This window comes from Carya illinoinensis, chromosome 7, assembly GCF_018687715.1.
Source record: "Carya illinoinensis cultivar Pawnee chromosome 7, C.illinoinensisPawnee_v1, whole genome shotgun sequence".
NCBI lineage: Eukaryota > Viridiplantae > Streptophyta > Magnoliopsida > Fagales > Juglandaceae > Carya > Carya illinoinensis.
Window position 1 is genome coordinate 9,443,923 of NC_056758.1, and position 24,390 is coordinate 9,468,312.

The 24,390-nt window shown below is 36.4% G+C and overlaps 4 protein-coding genes across 8 annotated transcripts; all 4 read left to right on the forward strand.

Moving 5' to 3' along the window:
- Nucleotides 1-604: 604 nt before the first annotated feature.
- On the forward strand, nt 605-6,513 carry LOC122316897 (calcium-dependent protein kinase 28-like). Its single transcript, XM_043133735.1, has 12 exons — nt 605-1,308; nt 2,216-2,346; nt 2,539-2,580; nt 2,903-3,014; nt 3,213-3,291; nt 3,462-3,631; nt 3,988-4,114; nt 4,364-4,479; nt 4,569-4,676; nt 4,799-4,861; nt 5,016-5,189; nt 5,980-6,513. The coding sequence occupies exons 1-12, from the start codon at nt 904-906 to the stop codon at nt 6,142-6,144; spliced, it is 1,692 nt and encodes a 563-aa protein (XP_042989669.1). The 5' UTR covers nt 605-903; the 3' UTR covers nt 6,145-6,513.
- A 5,228-nt stretch (nt 6,514-11,741) lies between these two features.
- LOC122316899 (transcription factor bHLH121-like) lies at nt 11,742-15,884 on the forward strand. Its single transcript, XM_043133742.1, has 5 exons — nt 11,742-12,121; nt 12,471-12,592; nt 14,040-14,167; nt 14,823-15,290; nt 15,365-15,884. The coding sequence occupies exons 1-5, from the start codon at nt 12,021-12,023 to the stop codon at nt 15,515-15,517; spliced, it is 972 nt and encodes a 323-aa protein (XP_042989676.1). The 5' UTR covers nt 11,742-12,020; the 3' UTR covers nt 15,518-15,884.
- A 281-nt stretch (nt 15,885-16,165) lies between these two features.
- Nucleotides 16,166-22,264, forward strand: LOC122316898 (DNA-(apurinic or apyrimidinic site) endonuclease 2). Of its 5 annotated transcripts, none has more exons than XM_043133740.1 (13): nt 16,166-16,319; nt 16,393-16,644; nt 16,797-17,364; nt 17,449-17,560; nt 17,669-17,893; nt 18,031-18,116; nt 18,586-18,701; nt 18,840-18,920; nt 19,233-19,433; nt 19,860-20,047; nt 20,543-20,725; nt 20,801-21,258; nt 21,826-22,264. In XM_043133740.1, the coding sequence occupies exons 3-13, from the start codon at nt 17,257-17,259 to the stop codon at nt 21,892-21,894; spliced, it is 1,827 nt and encodes a 608-aa protein (XP_042989674.1). In that variant the 5' UTR covers nt 16,166-16,319; nt 16,393-16,644; nt 16,797-17,256; the 3' UTR covers nt 21,895-22,264. The 5 variants fall into 5 exon arrangements, with proteins under 5 accessions (XP_042989674.1, XP_042989672.1, XP_042989673.1 ...); XM_043133738.1 differs by having other exon boundaries at nt 16,393-16,503; nt 16,579-16,644; nt 20,543-21,258; XM_043133739.1 differs by having other exon boundaries at nt 16,167-16,319; nt 19,896-20,047; nt 20,543-21,258.
- Nucleotides 22,265-23,315: 1,051 nt separating this feature from the next.
- On the forward strand, nt 23,316-23,876 carry LOC122316146 (RING-H2 finger protein ATL79-like). Its single transcript, XM_043132681.1, has one exon. The coding sequence runs from the start codon at nt 23,316-23,318 to the stop codon at nt 23,874-23,876; it is 561 nt and encodes a 186-aa protein (XP_042988615.1).
- Nucleotides 23,877-24,390: the final 514 nt, after the last annotated feature.

The following is a 24,390-nucleotide window of genomic DNA, read 5'->3' on the forward strand; positions in this document are numbered from 1 at the left end:
GAAATATGCTTGTCTTGTAAAAGCCTATGTCGGCCTCATTCAACACGTATTGAAGTTTGATCCAAATTCTATGAAACTCGCTTCATCCATGCATATCTACAGAGTAGTTCTATTTATATTTATATAGTTATTTTTTTTATATTAAAAAAATGATTAACCAATCATATTAATGTATATAAATCATTTTTTATTAAAAAATGTCTACTGATTTGAAAGCTAACAGGAATTTATCAATTTCTCTATTTTATCCATCCGATAATAGTTAGTATAAAGTCGAGCTTTGAACTTTGAAGCAAGAATGAGATTGATAAGGCTGACGAAGATGAACAAACTTGACACTGTCAAAAGGAAGATGATTATAGTTTATAAAATGGAGAAATTTATGTATAATTTTTTTTTTTTTTTTTTTGCATGTCCAACACATGATCTCAAAATGATAAAAAATATTAATTATTTTTTTAATAATCATAATAAATTCTGCAAAATTGTGTGTTAATATAGATTTACAAGCAGAAAAAATACCCAACCCAGTAAATTATAGGACATAAAAAAAAAAAAAAAGAAAAAAAAAACTTCAAATTGTTTTTTCTGTTTGAAAATTTTAATTCTTGGTCAGAAAAAAATGGGGCTGTAGGGGGAACTCCTTGCCTTCTGCACCCTCCCTGCACATTCTCTCTCTCGCGTTCTTCAAAAGTCTCTTTTTGACCATGCTCTCTTTCTTCCCTTCTTCCTCCTATCTGCTCCAGGCTTTCCTATTTGCTATCCCCGCTCATTCATTAGCTGTATCTCTCTGTGTTTGCATATAAATGACTGCTATAATTTATTCAAGACCTTTGTCAAGGTTTTGATCCGTCAAGACCTCTAAAAACTCTGTTTTTCTTTCTCTATCTCTGTTTCCCAATCATGGGTTCTTGCTTTTCTACCAACAAAGTCATTGGCTCTAGCAGCAACAACACCAATACCCACAACACCACAACCACCACCATCAATCACAACCGTAAACAGAACACCGAGTCCCATACGAGAACTACCACTACGACGAAACAGGAGTCTTCGAGCAATCAGCGACAGAACAAAGCGAACGGGAGGAATTCGCATCAGCTGAGACCCAAAGACAAACCAGTCTCGAGGCGGCAGAGCGGGCTGATCCCCTGTGGGAAGCGTACAGATTTCGGGTACGACAAGGATTTCAGCCAACGCTACACGATTGGGAAGTTGTTGGGACACGGGCAGTTCGGGTACACCTACGTCGCCACCGACAAGGCGAATGAGGATCGAGTCGCGGTTAAGAGAATTGAAAAGAATAAGGTAAATTTGTTTCTTTGTATGGGGCTTTCCCGGTCAATTTGTGGGATTTATTGGTCTTTCTGACCTCATTTGACTATATATGAATCCGGGTTGTTGGATTCGTCTATGTTCTCTATAAATTTTGGGTTTTGTTTGTAATTAGAAGTTGAATTTCAATTAAGGTGTTATTTGAGGGATTTGGGAGAAAGCTGAGATAGAAATTTCGGGGCCTTTTTCTGAACCCCGGTTCCAGGGTTTGATTGTGGATTAGAAATGGTGGTCTTGGTCTCAATATGGCTGTAGGGCCTTATCCTTTTGATATGAATATCTGGATTCAGCAGTTGGGTTTTACGTTGCCCTGTATTTGCATGAAAATGTTGTTTGAAGTCTTTTCTGTTTTCTGGTGTCCGGAAGATCGCTTCTCTCGTATATGAAGGTTTAGCAATCACCGGGGACACCTGGAGGATATGTCTGAGTCATTATTCGTAAACATGATGAGTGGTAACCTGTTTTAAGCAGTGTTTCTATTTACGTTACTAATAGGTCAAAAGAACTTACACTGTTTGATCGCTATGAGGGCTAAATCTAAGTATGATATCGAGAGTAGCAGGTTGCAATATCGCAAGGGTTACAGGTAGTTGATTCATGGTTTTTTTTTGCAAACTCGCTCAGAATAATGGATCTCTTCTTAAGGTCTGTTTGGGGAGAGATAATTGTTTGTATTTTTCTCCAGTTGGGTAAGATGTGGTTCGAGAATCGCTACCAAAACAGTCATGGAAACAAAGTAAATGAATATACCCGACTCAATTGAGCTCGAAAGCTTTAAAATCAAACAGCTCTAATCATCTTTAATCATGCAGAATTTGTGCCCTCTATTTTGGTGAATATTTTTAATGAAGTTTCAGAAAACCTTTGGATCTGGTGGCAGATGGTTCTTCCTATTGCTGTTGAGGATGTGAGGCGGGAGGTCAAGATATTGCAAGCACTTACAGGCCACGAGAATGTGGTTCACTTCTATAATGCGTTTGAGGATGATTCATATGTGTATATAGTAATGGAGTAAGTTTAGCTTTTTATGAACTACTTTTTCATTTCATGGGCTTCTTTTCAAACTATTCCAGTATTCATTGGTTTTGTTTTTCTGCTTGCTTGAACTTCATTTATTTTTTGGCCTTTCTTACCTCATTTGATTTGATCCTACAATCTGATAGTATATTTAAATGGTGGTTTGTTGTTTTTGTCCGTTATCAGGTTATGTGAGGGTGGCGAATTGCTAGATCGTATATTATCCAAGTAAGAATCTTTTAAGTCATGGATATAATTAATTAGTGCTGCCAACAGTGGCTGCTCTTTAAGGAAAAATCTGGTTGAGTGATTCTGCGCACCAATACGCGCACCCATTCAACGTGATTGATCGGAAAGTCAGACTTTAATAAAAATGATACCAATTTGAATTTTGAATATAAAGCAGTAGCATTTGTATGTAGCAAAACTCGCTCTTTAATGTGTCTATCTAGTCAATGGTTTGTTATAGTTTTTCTGGGAGTCATATATTGTCATATTATTGTGTTTGTATTAATTATTAATTATTAATGACACTAGTTACTTAACTCAGGAAGGACAGCAGATATACTGAGAAAGATGCAGCAGTAGTTGTGCGCCAGATGCTCAAAGTTGCAGCTGAGTGTCATTTACATGGGTTGGTACACCGAGACATGAAACCGGAGGTATAGCCTAGTTCCCTAAAAGGCATGGATTGTTCAGCTTACCACCTGAACTCTCCTGCTGCTAGAATTTCTATATTTTTATATTTATATTTTATTTTTTGCCAAAAATTAAATCGAATGGATATAGTAGGTTTCACAGTCTACTATGCAAACTGGTCACGTGCTTGAGACTAATTCCCTTGCTTTTGTTGCATGTAGAATTTTCTTTTTAAGTCAACTAAACAAAATTCACCACTGAAGGCCACAGATTTTGGTTTGTCAGATTTCATTAACCCAGGCAAGTAGAGCTTCTATTATGTCGCTTTTATGTGATTCTATCTTTTTAAATATAGAAATATTTTTTCCAACTTTTTGCCTTTCTGTTCATCTGAAGCTGTTTTTCTTCGTAGATTTATGGCTGTGTTTGTACATGATAGTTCTAAAGGCATACAAAATATAAAAATGCAGGAAAGAAGTTCCAAGATATCGTTGGCAGTGCTTATTATGTTGCTCCTGAAGTATTAAAACGCAAGTCAGGACCTGAATCGGATGTCTGGAGTATTGGTGTGATTACCTACATTTTGCTCTGTGGAAGGCGCCCCTTTTGGGATAAGACTGAAGATGGTATATTTAAGGAGGTTAAGTACCGTATTCATTGAAACTATTATTTTTCTCTTTTTGTTTACCTGTGTTACAAGTCATTATATATTTTTACTTTGTATGTGAGTATTTTCCTGACTATATGTTCCAATCTGTAGTTCTCGTATCTGTTGGAAAACTGCACGCTGCCAAAAAAAAGAAAACTTTCACAGCCTTTCTTTTCCTTAGCCAAATTACTGTTTGTTGGATTTTACTTAAATCTCTATATGTTAAAGAACCATTACAATTGTCTAAGAAGTGCCTGTGTTTGGAGATTATCAACATGTGTCATACTTTTTGCTATTTTTTAATTCGATTATTTTCTTGAGTATAACGAACTGTGACTTATTTGCAGGTTTTACGAAACAAGCCCGATTTTCGCCGCAAACCATGGCCAAGCATAAGCAATAGTGCTAAAGATTTTGTAAAGAAGTTACTGGTGAAGGATCCTCGGGCAAGATTAACTGCTGCTCAGGCCCTATGTATGTATCCAGTTCTTCTCTAGTAAATAGTAATGTTGAGTATTTTTGGCATATTGGAAATTGGCTAATGTGATTACACATTTTTAGGTTTGTTGCTCTGAGTAATATTCACTTGGTTAGTCTTATTTCTACAGTTTAGTGACCAAGGCCAATTTTCAAACTGTGTTATGTTCTTCCCTTCTTTTTTTTTTTTTTCCACTGAAACTATCAGAAATTGGTTAACTCTTCTAATTGGTTTCAAACTTCCAGCGCACCAATGGGTTAGAGAGGGAGGAAATGCATCAGAGATCCCTATCGATATATCTGTTCTAAGTAACATGCGGCAATTTGTAAGATACAGTCGATTGAAACAGTTTGCTCTAAGGGTGAGATTTTCTTTGAAAAAGATTTTTTATGGCAGAGGCAAGAAGTTTTTTTACTTCGATTACCCTTTTGAATAATGATTGACTTGCAGGCACTTGCTAGCACACTTGATGACGAGGAGCTCGCAGATCTTAAAGATCAATTTGCTGCAATTGATGTGGATAAAAATGGTTCTATTAGTCTAGAAGAAATGAGACATGTAAGATTTCTCCTCCACATTCAACTTGGTTTACATGCATGTATGTTATCATTTGTCTGATTGTGTTTTTATTTCTTTTGTTATTGTCTTTTTTGGTCCTAACAAGGATGGCTCTCATGCAGGCCCTTGCTAAAGATCTTCCTTGGAAGTTGAAGGACTCGGGCGTCTTAGAGATTCTGCAAGCGGTGAGCATTCCCCTTGAATTGGAAATAAGAAACTATCAGGCTACTCTAACTCACCCACCTTCAGCAATCCAGCATCTATCTATTCATAACTTTACTTGTGACTGGCTTGTGAATACAGTTACTTTTTAATTATAACGGCCTTTTGCTGATGCAGATTGACAGCAACACAGATGGCCTTGTTGATTTCAATGAGTTTGTAGCAGCCACGCTACATGTGCATCAAATGGAAGAGCATGACTCTGAGAAGTGGCAGCAGCGGTCTCAGGCCGCTTTCGAGAAATTCGACATCGATAAAGATGGGTTTATTACTCCGGAGGAACTGAGACTGGTCAGTATATATCTTTGGATCAAAAGCCCATCCTCTTTATTTTGTTGACCTCTTCCCCCAAAGAGAGTAAGAGAGAGACCACAAGAAAAGAAAGAGTCAATGCAACAAATTATCCAGGGCTGTTTCTTGGGTTATTAATATTATTATTATTAGGATAAGGATGGGGTTCATTCCTCCTTCCCCTGATTAGTTTTGGCTCTTACCTTTGGCAAAATCAGATTAGAATTTTAGCAGTTCCGATCTTCTCCAGTGGTCTTGTAGTGTGCATAAGTTTGCGCAAAATGAATAACGACATTGATTCAATGTTCTGAACCTAGAGTGGACTAGACACTGCAACACTGGGGAACCAAGTGATTATTGTACATAAGCATCTATTTGGGGGGGGGGGGGGGGGGGGGGGGGGGGGGGGGGGGGTGGGGAAGAAAGACGGTTTACTTGTAGGATATATTAAAGATGGCCATAGTCCCTGCAACCATCTTTTGATGTTATTCTATAGGTTTGCTTCTTCAGCTGTGCAAAAGGCCTCACTTCCTGTGGCAGAGTATCAATGCACTTGTGCTGAATTTATTAGGACCAAATCCTAGAATGTGCGGCCTATGCATATATAAATAGAATATACATGAGTTCTGGGGTTGGGTGTGCTTGTCAGAGTATAAGTAAATTTTCTTCTTCAATATTTGAGCTTTATACTATCATTAAATAATTTTTTTTGATGAATGAATAATCATTAAATAATTGTTCTCATCATTTAAAAAAAATCCAGTACTGAAATTGCTTTATTGCTTTGTAGCACACGGGTTTAAGAGGCTCCATTGATCCACTTCTTGACGAGGCTGATATTGATAGAGATGGGAAAATAAGTCTATCAGAATTCCGCAGACTTCTAAGAACTGCAAGCATTAGTTCACGAAATGTGAGTAGCCCTACTGGCCATCGGAGTTCCTGGAAGATATAGATCCAAACTAGAGTTTTGAAGATTTAGAGAAGTGATAAGAGGCCAATAGCTGTGGTGTTCCTTTTCCCAGATTTCATTTACTTTGTACTAGATGTCCTCAATTACTTCTTAGGAAATCTGGATAGGATTGTGAATACATTACGCCCAGGTGTTTGGTTTGGAGTTGGTGTGGAATCTGCATGGGAGATGGCTCCAGGCATGATGGTTATGCTGGTGTGAATAATGAATTCCTTTTTTTGAGTATGGAGGATTTCCAGGTCATGGCATACAAAATTGTAATGTGTGACTTATAAATGAAATTGTTGATTAAAATAGAGGATTAGAATTCATTTGTGTTTATAATATGTTCTTAGAAGTATTTTCATCCAATTTATTTTCAGGAATTGTAGTGTATTCAGTCTTATTTGATTATCTCAATTCTTACAATCCAGCTGCAATGTTTTTCTACAATTATGTGTGAACTATGATTATGTACTCAGCACATCAAAGTGTGTTCTTCTTTGGAACTTGGATATAATGATCTCATCTCAAGCTGAAGCCTGGCATCCCAAATTCCATTTTCCTGCACTCACCAGCAAACTCCATCCAGATTCCCACCCTTTTCTAAGCAGGTGACAAAATCCGACACTCCTATTTATTGTGTAATCAGTAATTTTATAGCAGCATTGGTGATGGATGGATAATATTTTACAATTTTCAGATGGAAGTTGATGGTGATCAAGACATGTCAAACGCAGCCATCCCTGTGCATTTTGCTTGTAAAGCAAGTTATTGCATTATTTTTGATTGTGTCATCCTCTTTGGGCTGCATTGAACGCACATAAATACAAAATTGAGTGCACAAGTCGGGATGGTATCTGATTCGCGATATAAGCATTAGTTTTTAATATTTTTGTTGATGCGTCAAGCACAATACTGATGTTGCATGTGCTTGGTATGATACAACCTTAAGGTCCGGATAGTGAAAGTATTTTATCTCATTTTATCTTATTTCATCATTATAGCTTTTTTATATAAAATATAGTAAACAATTCAACTTTTTGAAATTTTTAAATAATAATAATATTGAAAAATAATATTTTATCTAACTGTTAACTTTCATTTAAAACAATTCCATCTCATCTCACTGTCAAACCGCACCTAAAAGTGGTAACTTAAATATGTTGCTTTCACAAGCAATGGCATGGTTGTAGTGCTTGCATAAAAAATGTTTTTTCAAACTATATTATTATTTTTTAAATTAGTGGAGTATCCTTGGGAAGCATTTTGTTTCCTTGTTTTCTTATGTTTAAGTATTAATTTCGGGAAATTCTTTGGCAACAAAAGGATTACGTAAAAGTAATTTTATAAACTAATGTGATTTGATATAGTTCAATAAATTATAAAGTTATTTTTATTATAAAATAAATCTAATAAATTATATAAAGCAATATTAATTTATAAACTTACTTTTATCTAATCTACTTGTGGGTGTAGCATTAATTTATTTAGAGTAATTTTACATGTGATTGTGAAATGCGTAAACGTCGCATAATCATTTTGAAAAAGAGTATGGTCCATTATTAAAAAATTAATTTTTTTTATATGAGTTTCATATTTTATTAACTTTTTTTAAAAAAAAAAAAACAATTAAGCAACACTTCACAATTATAAATATATTTTCTCATTTATTTATATAGGCGGCATGGGCCTCCACATCTTTTAAGTGCTGACTATTCTGGCTTTAGCTTTTGCAAATTCTTAGAGCATTGGTAATGGTCTATGTATCTTAATATTCATCTTCATATTTGAATAATATCCTTTCAAATTGGTTTACGTTGGATTATGTATCTTCAAAATTTTATATAACTATGAATAGTATTTATTCAAGTTTGAAGAATCACAATTCACTCTTCAAACATTATTTTACTATTTTTTTTTCTCTCCTATCCATTAAAACCAATTTTGTGAAATTTGTATTAATATGATTTTGATATATTAAGTTGATGATACAAAATGTTTTTTTTAATATATATTAATATTTATTGATAAAAGTAGTCATTTTGATATATAAAATTGGTAATATTTAGATATATGAAATTTGTATTTTTGAGCACATTGTGTTAATTGTAAAATATATAAAAATAATAATTAAAAAAATATTAATATTTTATTATTATTTGGTTCAAAAATGCATAATCCAATGTGGGGGTTTTTCTTTATATATAAAATCAATTTTCAAAAGTTGTGATTTTGAAGATGCATATAAAAAGGAGGCATGCTACATAGCAGCCTCACACCCAACACACCATCATTTTTGAAGTGTAAAATAGAAAAGGGTAAAATAGTAAATTCACATTTTTTAATAGTGTGAAAAGTGTGAGGCTGCTGTGTATATTTTCTGTATAAAAAAACCAATGCTAGTGCTCTTAGGAGAATGTACCTTTAAGTGGGACCCCAAAAGGCTTGTCTTGTTCAAGTAGTGAGATCCATGCAGATTCAATCATTCAGCACTCTGCAAAGCTTTCTTGCTCCTCCTAAAAGAAAGAAATAAATAGAGAAAGGAGGCAAACCTTTTCACAAACTCATCAAGTGGATAGAAGTATGATCGAATTTAGTAGATTATAAGTAATCTAGCCACTAGATTATGGTTTAATTGAGTTGATTATTGATTACGTGAATTTAGGAAAATAATTTATACAACCTTAAGATTGCAAGTCTCGCTCACTCTTTAAAACTAGTGAGCAAATCTAGAACCTACTTGAAAAATTTTACTTTTTAACAGTGAACCCTATTATTTTTCAAAAAAAATCATCAGATTCACACATTCTATATTTATATTTAGCATTACTTGTGAACTTAATTAGCTTGATCATGAGAAATAAGTATTAAGACTCGACTTGAGCCTGAATTAATTGATGTGTATCCAAAGATCATTTCATTTTATTCTGTGAGGTTCGCAGGATTCTAATCTAGATTCAATTTATTAAGACTTAGTTTAATGTTTTTTAAAATATTTTTTTAAGCCAAATTTATAATGCTTCAATAGAAGACCCAAATCACATTACCTATACTCCAAAAGTACTAGTCAATGATACGATTGTAACCTTATTGAAATTTTATAAAAAGTAAGAACTTTTCATTTTCAAGTAATATTGGATCACATACATTACCTATCATTATCCTTATCAATGAAATATCACAAAATTGCTATTCTGAGTTAAATTTGTTATTTCTTATGGTTATAAGAATGATCAAATTGATAAGTCTATTCATAATTCCAATAGTATAAACTATGAGGCATCTAATAGAGGGAAATAAAAATAATTAAGGAATCCAAATAAATAATAATATATTATAAATTAAAGAAACAAGTAATAATTCGTTATAGAAAAACCGAAAGGTAACCGCATGACCACTCCAGTTGTTACGATTTGATGGTGGTAAGTTGAAACTTATATTTAAAATTAGACGACTGAGAGCACTTTTATTGAAGAAATAGCTTCCATCGGGAAGAAAGGAATAACCATGCCCATGAATAGTAAAGGCTGGTATGTAATCGTTTTTATTTTATTTTTATAAGAGCGGGTTCGAACCCGATTCTCTTATTTAAAAACTAGATCTTATGTCTTCTGATTCAAAAGACTTTCGCATGCTAATATGGAATAGTTACTATTATTTAATGTGGTTATGACACGAGAATAGTGCATTTTCTAAATATGGTCAAGGTTGAAATCATATTGGAATCAAATTTCTCTAAAATAATCTTAAATAAATGAAAAAACACCCTTAAACTCAGCTTCCTATGATAATGATAATGATCACAAAAACCAATATATATATATATATATATATATATATTTCATCCAAGTTAAAGTGAAGAATACCAGTTAATTTGTATTTAAATTGGTATGTCATTCGCCACATTTCTTTATAGTAACAGAAGGGAGGGTGCGGTCGTGGTTCTAATCCTCATAGATGAGTCATTTTTTTTTTGGAAAAATAAAAATAAGAAGTAAAAGTCATGGATCTAATTGCCACGAGTGAAATTGTGGATCTAATCACCACGAGTGGGATGCATGTGCGGCATAATGATACAAAGTGCTGAAGATAAGAGGAATATACGCCTTTAATATGTTATCCTAAGATTGTAAACCGTTCGGCAATTGTTTTTGACAAAAAAGTTAAAATAGAGAATAAAATCTTATAATTGATGAAGCACCCTTTATGATTGTAAATAATCTTATAAACAAATTTAAAGGCAAGTAAATAGTACTCGCAACCTTAGGCGAGCACTTTGAAGATCAACAATGGCGAGCATCACAAGAGAAATGTGAAACTTGCTCGAGAGTAAAGGGAAAGTATTCACCCATGGGAGAGAAAAAAAAGTATGCCCGAGACAAGCATAAATGCTGGCACATGAAGCAAATAGAGAGTGCTCGGCCCGTTTCAAGCAACAGCAGCTCGCATTGAGTGAGCAACAACATCTTGTGCCAGGTTGGGCAACGACATCATCTTGCACTTGATATACGCAGTGAGTAAAGAGTGCTCACAATTCTGGACAAGCACCCTAGAGAGCAACAATGCTCGACCAAAGGCGAGCACAACGAGCATATTGGAAGGAATGTGAATCTCACCCTTTGGTTAAGTAGAGTGGAAAGAGAGAGTGCTTGGCCTCAAAAAAAGAAATAAAAAATAAGCTCAAGTCAAGCATAAGTGCTAGCATCTAAAGTGAGCAAAGAGTGCACCCCTTGGGGAAGTAACACCATCTTGCAATGGGGTAAGCAAAGATTGGTTGGAACCTGGGGCAAACACCCCGAAGAGCAACAATGCTCATCCAGAGGCAAACATTGTAGGAGGAGTGTGAAGCTTGCCCAGAATGGAAAGGAAGAGTGCTCGTGGTGTGAAGCTTGCCCAGAATGGAAAGGAAGAATGGAAATAAGAATTTCACATCGAGGCAAGCATAAGTGCTGGCAGCCGAAGCGAATAATAACATTTCAAATTAGGGCGAGCATTGTTGCTCTTCAAGATTGTACTAGCACTATTGTGGCTAACAACGCTACATTCCCTAGTGCACACCATGGATATTTTAGGCAAAAGTCATATATTTTTTCATATTCGATAAAGATAATTATGCAATTTTAAATCTGCTACCAGCATCGGTCAATGATATCATTAGACAAAACAATAGACATGCATCAGTAATAGGGATGCCAATGTTTCTCACAAAACACAACCTAATTATAGATGACCAAAACCAAGTTCTAAAGAACGACAGAGATAGTTTAGACCTGGCAATCAAATGACCAAAAATACATCCGAATGAAATTAATGGCCCATGTCATACAAGCTATACAACCTAACACATCATAAACCTCAAAGATAAAAATATAATGTCGCCACTTTTGTTGTAGAACAAACATGTTCATTATTAATACATATGTTTTTATAATACAATAAACAAGTTTGAAAAGAGACTACATATTAAAATGCAATAATATCTACGCGGGATGAATGGAAGCTGACCCGGTTGTGATTCCCCAGGGAAGAACCTACGAATTCATCAAATTTTCGAAATATTTAACTAAAATAAAAAATAAAATATTAATTCCAGGTGGGCGAGGCTGGTGCGTGTGGCTTGTGCAAAGCACAAGTCCATTCCCTGTACTTGTCGCTTTGCCATTTTCTTAATCTCTCACTGACTGAATTCTTGATCAGATCACTGTTTCTTCTATAATCTACAAATCCTTAACCCCCCACAAAAAAACCCAAGACGAAGGAGAAGAAAGAAGCTTAAAAATCTCTAGAACCCAGGTTGAGCTTTGGTGGTTAATGTGAGAGAGAGAGAGAGAGAGAGAGAGAGAGAGAGAGAGAGAGAGAGAGAGAGAGAGAGAGAGATGGATCAAAGGAAGACAGACGAGAATTTGAAGGCGGATGTAGCACCTTCATCGACCTCTCAGCCTCACAATCGCTGCCAAAATACTCACCAAGATTCCAGGTTTCTGTTTTTTGCTTTGTTTTGTTTTTTGACCCCAACGATTTAATTAATTTATATGACTACTGTTTGAGTTAGTCATAATCAATAAATTAGCAATTAATTTAAGTTAAATTTAAATCTCTTGGGAGAATCAAGTGAGCTTTACATTTGAAAACCCAATAAGAACATTGAATTGAAAATTCAAAGGCATAAGTTCTTGAGATAATAGAGTTGCTAGTTTTCATCTATATATAAATATACATGGAGTCGTTGTTGGGTTATCGTGTCGTTGGGGTCGAGTTGAAGAAATGCTTGAATTTGTCGTCTTGTGTTTTTTGGCTAGACTTATTATTTTCGGGTTACGTCTCAGGCAAAGGGATGATGTTGAAATGAAGGACCCAATTGCAGCGAGAAAGGTTAAGAAGGCTGACCGTGAAAAGCTGAGGAGAGATCGGTTGAATGAGCAATTTCTTGAGCTGGGGAACACATTAGGTAGAGTATTGCACCTTTTTAGTTTTTTTTTTTTAGTCTCGCCTCGAACATGCTGTTGGATTTGGTTACATGGGAAAAGCAGAAATAACTAGAAACTTGAAATATCTTTCTCAAAATAGTTTATTTCCAATTAGGAAAATGATCAATCCCCAACATTTATGATATTATTCTGCTAAAATCTTCCAAAAATACGTCACAGGTCTATGAATCTGGTTTATACATCTGTTGGTATATTTTTAAACATTTTGCTCATGTGTCACAAGAAGAATTTTACTAGGTTTGGAGTTGGAGAGAGATAAACATAGTGCGGGTCCTTCAGCCTTTATTGCTGCTTGTGGATCTCATCTCCCAAGTGACATTAGATACTTAATTGATGCTGTAGGGACTGCACTCAATGTCAGTGAGTACATTCATGGGTCTATGCATTTGCAGTCTTGGCTATGCCTCGTATGTTTGTGTATGAACAACACTTTGCTGAAATTCTAGAGAGTTCCTAATTAAGTGATCAGCAGCATTGGTTTGTATCCTTTTTATGATACTTGTTTGCTATTTGTTTTGCTACTTCAGTCAGTTCAGTAGGCGGTGAATTGGATGAATAAACTATTCACCCTTTGTTTATGTATTGAACTGATAGCATTATGAGCACTAATATACAGCACCCTTTTTCCACGAAAGAACTGAGATTTTTTTGGAGTTGTTTGTGTCATGCCAAAATAAGTTGCTCTTGCAAGGCTTGAGCTTTTCTGGATTTCTGTGCCATTTGATCAGTTACACCATTGTTGGCTTATTCTTTACTGGCAGAGTCTATATATTAAGGTGCTGCTAAAACTCAGGTTTACTTCTTTCTTTCTTGAAGTTGCTTGCCTCTACTTTGTAACTTGGTTGTGAACTGGCTTCTTTTGGTTTCTCATTATATAGAACACCGTTGGCTTACTTCACATGTAAAAATGTCAATATAGTTTTTGTTGAAAAGAAGTTGAGTTATAGCTCTCTCACCAGATATAAATTCCACACAGGAATTCAAATGGCTCTAAAAGATTGAATAAAAGACTGAAAGGCAAAAGATACAAAGCTGTGGAGGTCTAGTAATCAGTTTGATCTCTGTAGAAGAACTTAAAATTAATGGAAGCTATTTCATATTCTGACTCTTGAAATGATATAGTTTTAGTAAGTGTTTTACTAATTTTCACAGTAGAGTTTCTGTTGATTGTGGGCAATATATATTGACTTTAGACAGGCTCCAGTTACACGTGCACTTGCTGTTATTTGATTTTGCTAATCCATACTTGTCAAAGTGGAATTGATTCTGACTTGAGAGCTTTTGTATTTAACTTGGCTGTCAAAGCGTCCATGCTGCTCAAATCATTTATTTTTCACTGGACTTCTTACTCTGGTGATTATAAGTTGCTTCAACTTTAGATGTTTATAAGTTACATTCAAAATGCAGATCCAGATAGGCCGAAGAATGACAAGGCAACCATCCTTACAGACACAGTCCAAGTGCTGAAGGATTTAACTGCTGAAGTCGGCAGACTGAAAGCAGAGTGTTCAGCACTTACTGAAGAAGCACGGGAGGTGATGTCATTTTCATTTCCTTTTATAGTTTATAGAAAAAAAATCCCATTATTTGCTTATTCTTCATTGAATCATATGGATCAATCTAGCAATGATAGAATTTCTATTACTGAATCACATGAAATAGATCAAACCCCAAATTCATTTATTTTTCTGGTATACAACCGGATTGGAATATCATAATAATGCCTTCTGACTCTTCGCCAGGGATTCCAGTATTATTAATGAACACAATAATGATTAGTGAACAATAATGGAATAATTCCTTCATATTTATATAGGGCATATAATTCACATGGATATAGTAAGCCTCGCTTTGAATCCGACCACCCTTTTCATTTCTGTCTTTTCATATTCTATTTTTTAATTCCCTCGTATGTGACTTTATAGAACCCATTTAAGTGATGTGCGCGGTACATAGTTCATGATGCAGAACTCTTTTAGTTCATCCTATTGTATTGGCTCAGTTTATCCGAAGTAAATCTTCTTTTAAGAATTGCAATGAATCCCTAATCCAAATGAATTTAATTTTTTGAATTGCATTTCATTTGGTAACAAAGATAAGATATGAGCTTGCTTTTAATCATCTTGTCACCTCATGGTTGTGACCCCCCCATTTATGCTCATATTATCCCTCGTTTTTCAATTTATACAGCTAACACAGGAGAAGAATGAGGTTAGAGAAGAGAAGGCATCATTAAAATCTGACATTGAGAGTTTGAATGTTCAGCATCAGCAAAGACTCGGGGTTATGTTCCCATGGGCTGCCATTGATCCTTCTGCTGTAATGGGTCCGCCTTATTCTTATCCAGTTCCTGTACCTGTCCCTCCTGGCCCACTTCCTATGCATGCATCTCTGCAGCCGTTTCCCTTCTTTGGGAATCATAATCATGGTACCGTTCCTAATCCCTGTTCGACTTTCATCCCTTATCCAACTGCTTCCAACCCTCCAATGGAGCCTCCATCAGCACAACATGCATCCACTTCCCAGATTTCAAGCAAACAAGAATCCCAAAGTAAGTCCCTAGATCATCAAATGCCCAGCAATGTTGAAAGATCTGATGATTCTAACGATGTGGCAACAGAACTTGAATTGAAGATGCCCGGATCATCAGCACAGCAGGTCAGTTTAATGGACTTTAGAAGCAATTTTCGCGGAAAATCTCAGCAAATGAACTACTGAATTGGTTAATGCAGGATCTATCTTCCGGAGGAAGGAAAGGCAAGCAATCACAGAGGAAGGAAAGAAGTGTTACTGAAAATGGTTCTTCATGTAGGTATTCTTCATCTCTAGGTCTTCAAGATAGCTCCTCCAACAGCGTTAGTGACATTCCGAAGTCCAAACACTGAGAACTTTTATGGTTGTCTGAATCCATCCCCATCGACCTTACTGAACTGTGAAGCTCTCAAAGATGTCTCGACTATGATACCCGGATTGTATCGTCCAATTCGACTTTCATATCCCGATATCACCTCCTCCAACTGAAACACCAATTCGAAAGCAAGAGATATTCTTTTGGTGGTTAGGAATCTGAAACAGAGTTGTGGAGTTGTTGAGTAGATGAAATATGTTTTGTGATTTATATTTTGGATGTCCCTAGCATTTTGGTAACTTGTAAATGGGCTAATTGGCACTTTTAGTTTTAGTAATATTATCCATGGTTTTGGCCTACCACTCTTGAAATTAATGTGGCAAAGGCAAACCACCCTTTTTCTATCTACACTTTTTTGGCGGGTCGTGGCTTTCAAACCTAGGAAACTGCGAAATGGGCTGGAAAAGGCATCTTCTTGCCTTTTTATATATATATATAAAGGAAGTTTGATGCATGAAAGTTGCAGAAATTAAAACGACGTCGTTCCACATCGAAGACATAAGAATTTAACGTCGTCCGTAGTAATACATTTCTCGGGCGATTTCCCACTGTTCTGTTGGAAGGAAATGATGAAGGGTAATGCTACAATTACCGCTCAAATATACCGCTTTTCCTTCCCGTTTGATGTGGCAAGCCACGTGTCTTAATTAAAAGAAAAAGAACGAAAGGCAGAAAACGTCTTCCGCCCAACCCCCTAAAATTTCCTCTTCAGAAGTCGAACGCCCCAACGCCTCTGTCACAGCTTGCGCACTCTCCCTCGGTGAAAAAGATAGCAAAAGGTACTTTTGATCCGAACAATCAAACTTTTCTCATCCGTCCAGCAACTCATTCGCCTTCTCTTTGTATCCGCAGACTGCCAGTAGCAAACAGGGCTTCAATAACCTCTAAGACGGAACTCAACAAGAGAAGATCGTAAAAAAATCAGATAAATAACCAAAATATACGAAACATATTTTAGAAAAGGTCTGATGAAAAATATTGGAAAAGAACATAAAGTTAGATCCTTTCCTTCTAATATATATCCATATGCATTTGTAGTTCTTCCTCTCTGGTCAGATCTCCTTCATCCATAAAGCCTCCAATCACAGCGCCTCTTGCTCCTCAGTGAGTTTTCTTTTATCTTTTTAATATATTTTTGCTTCTTTTCTTTCTTTCCCTATTATTATTATTTTTAATTTTATTTTTTGGGTTTTGCGTTGCAATGTTATGAATTTCTAATTTTTTTGTTCCTGGGTTTTGTTGCTCTTGGTTGTCAGGTTGAGAACCCAGGCATTTGCTCTTGAAATCGAGGCGTTGGACCAATTTTTGGGACTTGAGAATACACGGCCAAGATTGATTATTTCAGTTGGAATGGAGGATTCGGGGATGGAAAGCTCGAAGTTGAGGTTCGCCCAGTGCAGGGGAAAATGCTACTAAGTGGAGAGTGGAGTTAGGGTTTATTTTTTGGGAGAGAAGAACAAAAGGAAATGAAGCCGACCGATCAAAATTTTTTTTTGAGTTGGCATGGAAGACTTGGGGATGGAAGGGCAGAGGAATAGGCTACGAAGTTGAGAGTGTTTTTGGGAGAGAGAGAAGGGAGAGAGAGAACAAAAGAAAGGAAGATGACTGATCTAAAATTTTATATTTTATCTTTAAAATTGATGCCACAGGGGATGCCACATCAAGATGGAGCATCAAGCGGTGGACATAGCATTTTCCAATGATGAAAGCTAGAAGATGAAGATCGTAACGTATAACGTGAATGGGCTTAGATCGCGCATTTCTCAGTTCGGCTCCCTCCCCAAATTGCTCGATTCCTTCGATGCCGATATCATTTGCTTTCAGGTGCTTCTGTGTGTTTGTGAGTGGGTTTTAATTTGTATGAATTCGCGTTTGGAATTTAGTTTATCTGATTCTGAAATTAATCAGGAGACCAAGTTAAGAAGGCAGGAGCTGACGGCGGATTTGGCAGTGGCGGACGGTTACGAATCGTTCTTCTCCTGCACGCGTACGTCCGATAGAGGCCGAATGGGGTATTCCGGTAAGGTGATTGCTTGATTGTCTCAACATAAATAGACAAGTATTGATGTTGGTTGCGCGCGCGCGCAAACACTAAAGCGCTGTGTTAACTTTCCTTTATTGGCTGCAGGGGTTGCTACTTTTTGTCGTGTAAAGTCAGCTTTTTCGAGCACCGAAGTGGCCCTGCCGATTGCAGCTCAGGAAGGCTTTACGGGACTTGTTGAAAACTCTCATAATAGAAAATGCGAAGCACGCAATGAAATAGTGGATGACCTTGAGGACGAGTTTGCCAAAGAGGAGCTTCTTAAAGTTGACAGCGAGGGGCGATGCATTATCACGGATCATGGTCATTTTGGTGAGCATTAAGCGTGATATCTTATTATTGCTCTCTGAAATACTAATAAAGGTAATAATATACTTTCCTTTTCAATTGATTATATAATGCAATTTTTGTTTTTTGTTTTTTGTTTTTTCCCTCTTGGAATTTGCTAGTTCTGTTTAACTTGTATGGGCCTCGAGCTGAATGCAATGATGATGAAAGGATCCAGTTTAAGCTCACGTTTTTCAAGATATTACAGGTACCCCGAATTGTGTTCCTTAGCATTGGACTCCCCTTTTATGCATCCTGGGTTCTGATGTTAGATTCATTGCATGAAGATGTGTTGGGCTTTACTTCTTAGTGTTGGCCTTAAAAAAGCTTATGTAATCTTAGCATTGCTTACAGTTTAATTCATATGTCTTAACTATTCTGAGTGGGAAAAAAGGGAGGAGATATCAGTGTATGGACCACACAACTTTGTGTTCTCGTAGTCTAAATTCATTAGAAACTCAAACTGGGAACTTCGACAGTTCAATAATAAAGAAATATACATAGATAGGAAGCCTTTTTCTATATTAAATTCACCTGCTGTATAGTAGATGTCCTGCAGGTTTAAGTGAGTGACCATGCCTGTTTACGAAGTTCTGTATTTTCTGGTGATGGGGATGAGTACAAACTAGAGCCGTATATTTGCTAGTCCTTAAGTGACACTGGTATTTCATTTATAGAAAAGGTGGGAGTCTCTCTTGCGCCAGGGAAGGAGGATAATTGTTGTTGGTGATCTCAACATTGCACCCACTGCAATGGATTGTTGTGATGCTGGACCAGATTTCGAGACAAATGAGTAAGCTGATTATCTGATTTCTACGCACCGTGATCTTTTCAAGCAGTCATGCTGTTATGTTCTTGTAATTTACTACATTACGATTTACAGTTTCAGTGGCCAAAGCTCTGATATTTTTTTATATAAACTGCTTTGTAGATTCAGAAGATGGTTTAGATCCATACTAGCGGAAAGTGGAGGCCCTTTTTCTGATATTTTTAGAACAAAACATCCTGACAGGTAAGAACTCCACATTGATAGTTGATCAATGACTACTAGTTTCCTAAAAAAAAATTTGAATCTTGATCAGACTGTTAAAGTTTTGTTTTGTCAGCAAAATGTAGAAGTACGATATATTTGAAATTCTTGTAGTGTGTAATTTGTATCTCATTTTCATTGGTTTTTTTCATCCATTTCACAATTTATTTTTTCTTTTTAGACATGCCATCACATATTTTGTGGTGATCGGGCACTTTCATCATTGTTGTTAGAATCTAAATTTTGACCTTTCTTGATTTGTCCTTTGTTTGTCCATCTTGAGTTTTCGTACAGAAGAGAAGCATACACATGCTGGCCGCAAAATACAGGTGCTGAAGTGTTTAATTATGGCACAAGAATTGATCATATTCTGTGTGCTGGATCATGCTTACATGAAGATCATGACCAGCAAGGTCATAACCTTATGACTTGCCATGTGGAGGAGTGTGACATACTGATACAGTACAAACGGTGGAAACCTGGGAATACAGTTAGGTAAAGGATCTGGCTATGTAGTTGTATTGGGTAATCAATGATGCTGCAAATTCTTCTAAAAATTGTAAAAGTTATAGTAATCTCTCTCTCTCTCTCTCTCTCTCTCTATATATATATATATATATATTTGTATGTGTATGCCTGCTTGTGTCTTTGACACTTTGTGCCTCTATCCATGTGGTTGTCTTTGTCAGAGCTGGGAAAGTACATGGAAACTTTATTTGCAGGTCATAATTCAGAAAATCAGTTTTGCAAACAATCTTCTTATCTTCTGCATATCTTATATGAAAAAAAAAAAAAAAAAAACTCTTACAAGCTAATTTACAGATGCATGACAGTGGCCTCCTTTTAGTTCCAAGTACCAAAACTTTTTGCATACTTGCCCATCATATGGTACAAGATTTTCATTCCTGCTTATATGCACAGATGCCATGTATGTGTACTCTGCATGTTGCCCTGCAGGTGGAAAGGAGGGCGGAGCATCAAGCTGGAAGGTTCTGATCATGCTCCCGTTTTTACAAGATTACTGGAAATTCCTGATACTTCTGAACACAGTACTCCTGCTTTATCTGCTAGATATATTCCCATGATTCATGGCGTCCAGCAAACTCTTGGTACAAAAATGTTTCTCATTTTGTGGATCATAGTCTCAGTTTATTATCATATATTCCATTTTATACAATTGATGAAGCCTGCATTGACATTGAGCTGTAAACTATTTTGGGATGATAAGATTTGAGGAGGAAGTGGTCACTTTCTTGGTTGAGTTTCATGGTATTTGGTTGCTATTTTAGATTAAGTATCTGCCATTAATCAAGACTTAAATGATGGATGAATAGCCATAAGGGTTAGTGGAACATCTAATCCTTTGCCATCCCGAGCAACCATCTGAGAGAGTTAAAATACTTTCTAGTTAAGCCGTCACAGCCTTGAACTGGATTTTTTTTCCCCTGGCTACTTGTTTTGTGTAAATTTCTGCAACCTCCCTGTGGCCTTCATTGTGTGCAGTGTTGATGAATGAAAGAGAAGGGTGCCACTTTTTTCTTCTTTTCTGCTGCTGGTTTTCTATGTTACTACTGCAAATTTAGAAGGCCCATTGTCTTGTGCAGTGTCAATCTTAACAAAAAGACAACTTGCTGAACAAATTAGATCCTGCGAGATGTCAGGTTCACTTTCAAACGAAAATATAACGTCAGAGACTTGCAATGAGAGAGTGAAGAGGTCATCCAACGACTGCAGTATATCTGGTGTATCCCCTGTTGAATCTTGTTCTTCAAACCAAGAATCTGAAGGTCTCATTTCTAATAGAGCTGAGCATTCCAGAGGTTTTGATGGTGATGCTTCTTGTAACATCTTGGTTATGTCAGGAAGTAAGCAGAGCAAATCACTTCCAAGAAATGAAACCATGAAAAAGGCAAGAAAAAGTCAAGGGTCCCAACTCTCATTGAGGTCATTTTTCCAGAGAAGTCCAAACCCTATCAATAATGCTAAAGACTCTAATAGTGGTATTTCAATGAGTCAGACGGATGTCCTACAGTCTGGTAATCACTCTGATACAAGTTCTGCGGTGGATGTTCAATGCAGCGTTTCCCAGCAGGATGCATTGAACTCAAGTACACCCACTCAGGATGATCATGAACTAAGTTCCTATCCTTTGGAGAGAGAGAAAACTAATGCTGCTTTACTGGAGTGGCGAAGGATACAGCAAGTCATGCAGAATAGCATACCCCTTTGTAAGGGACACAGTGAACCATGTGTTGCACGGGTAGTGAAGAAACAAGGTCCTAATTTTGGTCGCAGATTTTATGTCTGTGCTCGTGCCGAGGTACTCTTTTAGTCATAAATCTTATATCTCGATTAGCATCCTTTTGATCTCTCTAATCTATGGACTGTATTTAGGGTGAAAGAAGTTGTTACTTTTAAATTGAAAGAAAAAAGTTAGTTACTTTTGAGATATCCATTGAATGATATTCAAGTGCATGACTATAAAACTAAAGGATAAGTAATACTGAAGCCTATAGCTTGGTTCCTCCATTTGAGTTTCAATTAAGTTTGATACATCTGTTTTAGAATATTGATTGCCAGTTGTGTTAGTCCAGCTGATGTTGGAATTGTTGAAATGGTATTAGCTTGTTGTAGTTATAGTTACATCAACAGTGCAAGGATCATCGGTTATATATTATGTGTGGCATTTGATGTTGAACAAGCCTTATCAGGAATTTTCTGTAATCCATCTTGTTGAAAACCTTGGAAAATTGATGATAGCTATATACGATTCTTAGATTATCTTTTCACCTGCCTATTGGGTCTTCTGTCTAGGAGGGTACAGAAAGGAATGTAGATTGTATATATATTAAAACCAAGTACGGAAATCTCTGTTTCCTTCTTGCAGGGACCTGCCTCAAATCCTGAAGCAAATTGTGGTTACTTCAAATGGGCTGCTTCAAAATCTGGGCACTGACAATGATGGTGATTGATGGTGTAAAAAATTCAGAGTTATGATTGAAGGATTTACCAGTGTGTATCCTTTTTGTTTGTCTCACTGATGATGCTGTGCCGATAATCAAATTTTGTGACTAAAATCTTTACGTATTGAGTTCTTCCATTAATATTTTGTTTGCAATCCTCTCAGGGAGATTCCAATCTGCACTTCCTAGGGAATCTAGCATTTGCTTCCATGTTGGAAATCACATGTAAATTAACATGTTACTTTTCAGGTAAGTTAAAACTGCAAGGCCATCTTTATTTGCATTGTTAGTAATATGGTGCCCTAGAATGAATCTTCAGGCCCTTCTATTAGATTTTCTGTAATAATATGTAGGTTCACCCGATCCTTGTTATTAATCAGTAGTTTTCTTCCCATAAATTATAACAAATTATTGGCAGAGGGAGAGAATCTTGTGTTGTGTAAGTATTTTTAAAAGAGAGTAGAGTTTATTATTAAAAAATTATTTTTTTTTATGAGGATTTTATGATTACTGACCTTTTTTAAAAAGAATGCATGATGTTTATGCACTATATTACGTTTAAACACTAGAGAAATGATTTGTGCAGTCGGTAAATGCAGTCGGCGTGCAGTCGCTTTGAAAAAAATGAATTACTACGAGACTTATATGAAAAAAAATTATTTTTATAATTATTTTTATTCATTCTTTACAACCATGAAAAAAAAATATTTTTATAATTTTTTTTATTTATTCCGTATAGTCGACTGGATGTCGATTGTATTTGCCGACTGCGTCTAGCAAAGCCTGCGATACTATAATTGTAAATATGATTTCTTTATAAATGAGAGACCTAGCATGCATTTAAAACAAGAAAAAGGGGCCAAAAGTTGGGAAAGGAAAGGTGAAGCAGTCTCCGAAAACTGATAAAACCGGAAAGTAAAAGAAATAAATAACTCAAACGCGCCAAGTTTTTGAGAAAATACAGCAAAAGGCCAGCAAAACTGCTGCATGCCATATACGTACAAAAACATCCAAAAGACAAACATACCCTTCCAACACTACCATGTTTACTCGGACCCGTGGTGGAATTCCTTTAAGTAGCTGAGGATATTTTCATCTTTTTATAAAAAGAAAAGCTAATAATATGTTGGAAGAATATACCTAGAAGCTTCCTGAATGCAGATTGAATAGTTCCCTGCATGAAACTGTTGTGTCACTGATGTGCCTCTTCGTTACAAAATAAACCCTGCGTACAAAACACGTGTCTCTCTGTCTCTGTCTGTCTGTCTGTCTGTCTCTCTCTCTCTCTCTCTCTCTCTCTATATGTATGTATATATGTATATGTATATGTATAAAGCAGCAAAACCATCGATTTTCAGTGGCCATTAGGGTTTGTTTCGATGTGTGTGTTTCTCACTTCTCTCTGTCGAAAACCATGAATCCGTCATCAACACCTCAGCATTCTCGCAAACTTCTAAACGTGATGAAGGGCTCGGCCTTGGCACCACAACCCCACGTTAGACCCCCAGAGAGAACCATAAGTGTTGTCATCACCATCATCGTCATGGCCATGCTCATCTGCACTTTGGTCATTCACTTAATCTTTACTTGCTTCCGCCGACGCCAACACTCCGTCCATCAGTCTCCACCTGCGACGTCGTCATCTCATAGCGACGATCTCGCTGTCCTTCCTACTTTCATCTACGCCGAAGACTCGGTCTCTGCTTCTTGTTCTTCTGCCATGGCGTCGTCATCGGACTCCGAGCCGATTTGCGCGATATGTCTGGCGGAGTTCGTGCATGGCGAAATTGTAAGGGTTTTGCCTAGGTGCAATCACATGTATCACAAGGAATGTATCGATCAATGGTTGGTGGTGAGGTCCCTCAGCTGCCCCATTTGTAGGGACCAAACGATCGATCAGGACGTCGAGCCCAAGAGGAGCCGCTGCACCCATGCTAATGGGGTCGGCGATCCATCCATGTTTCCGAATCTCTAACTTTACTAGCAATCACTTGCAGTAAATTTTTGTTTTTCCGATTTTCTTATATATTTGGTTGATCATTCTTTTTAAGCTTAGGCTCTGTTTGGCTTCTGGGAAACCACTGAACATGAAGATGTCTCAACAACAACCTCAGCAACCAAACATAGCGCGAGATCCTTAGTGAAAGTTTGGGTATTGATTTGAGTCTGAAGAGTACGTAGTATTTGGAATCAAACAATTTTGTCAGTTCTTGAGTGTGAAATACAACATTTGCGGCTTGAGATCATCTTGTTTTAATTATATGACATTTGGTTTTAATGATTTTATGTTCTTAAATATTGTTCTCTATTAGTTCCTGAGAATAAATATTCTTGCTTGATTAGAATACCAAAGTACTTTTATGACAAGCTGATGACACAGTACTTTGCATCTACAGATTGCTTTCCTATTCATTAAACTCTCAGAATCTCTTTAGTTTCATATATAATATATTTTCATTTCTATAATTTCTCATTTCTGATCTGGATTT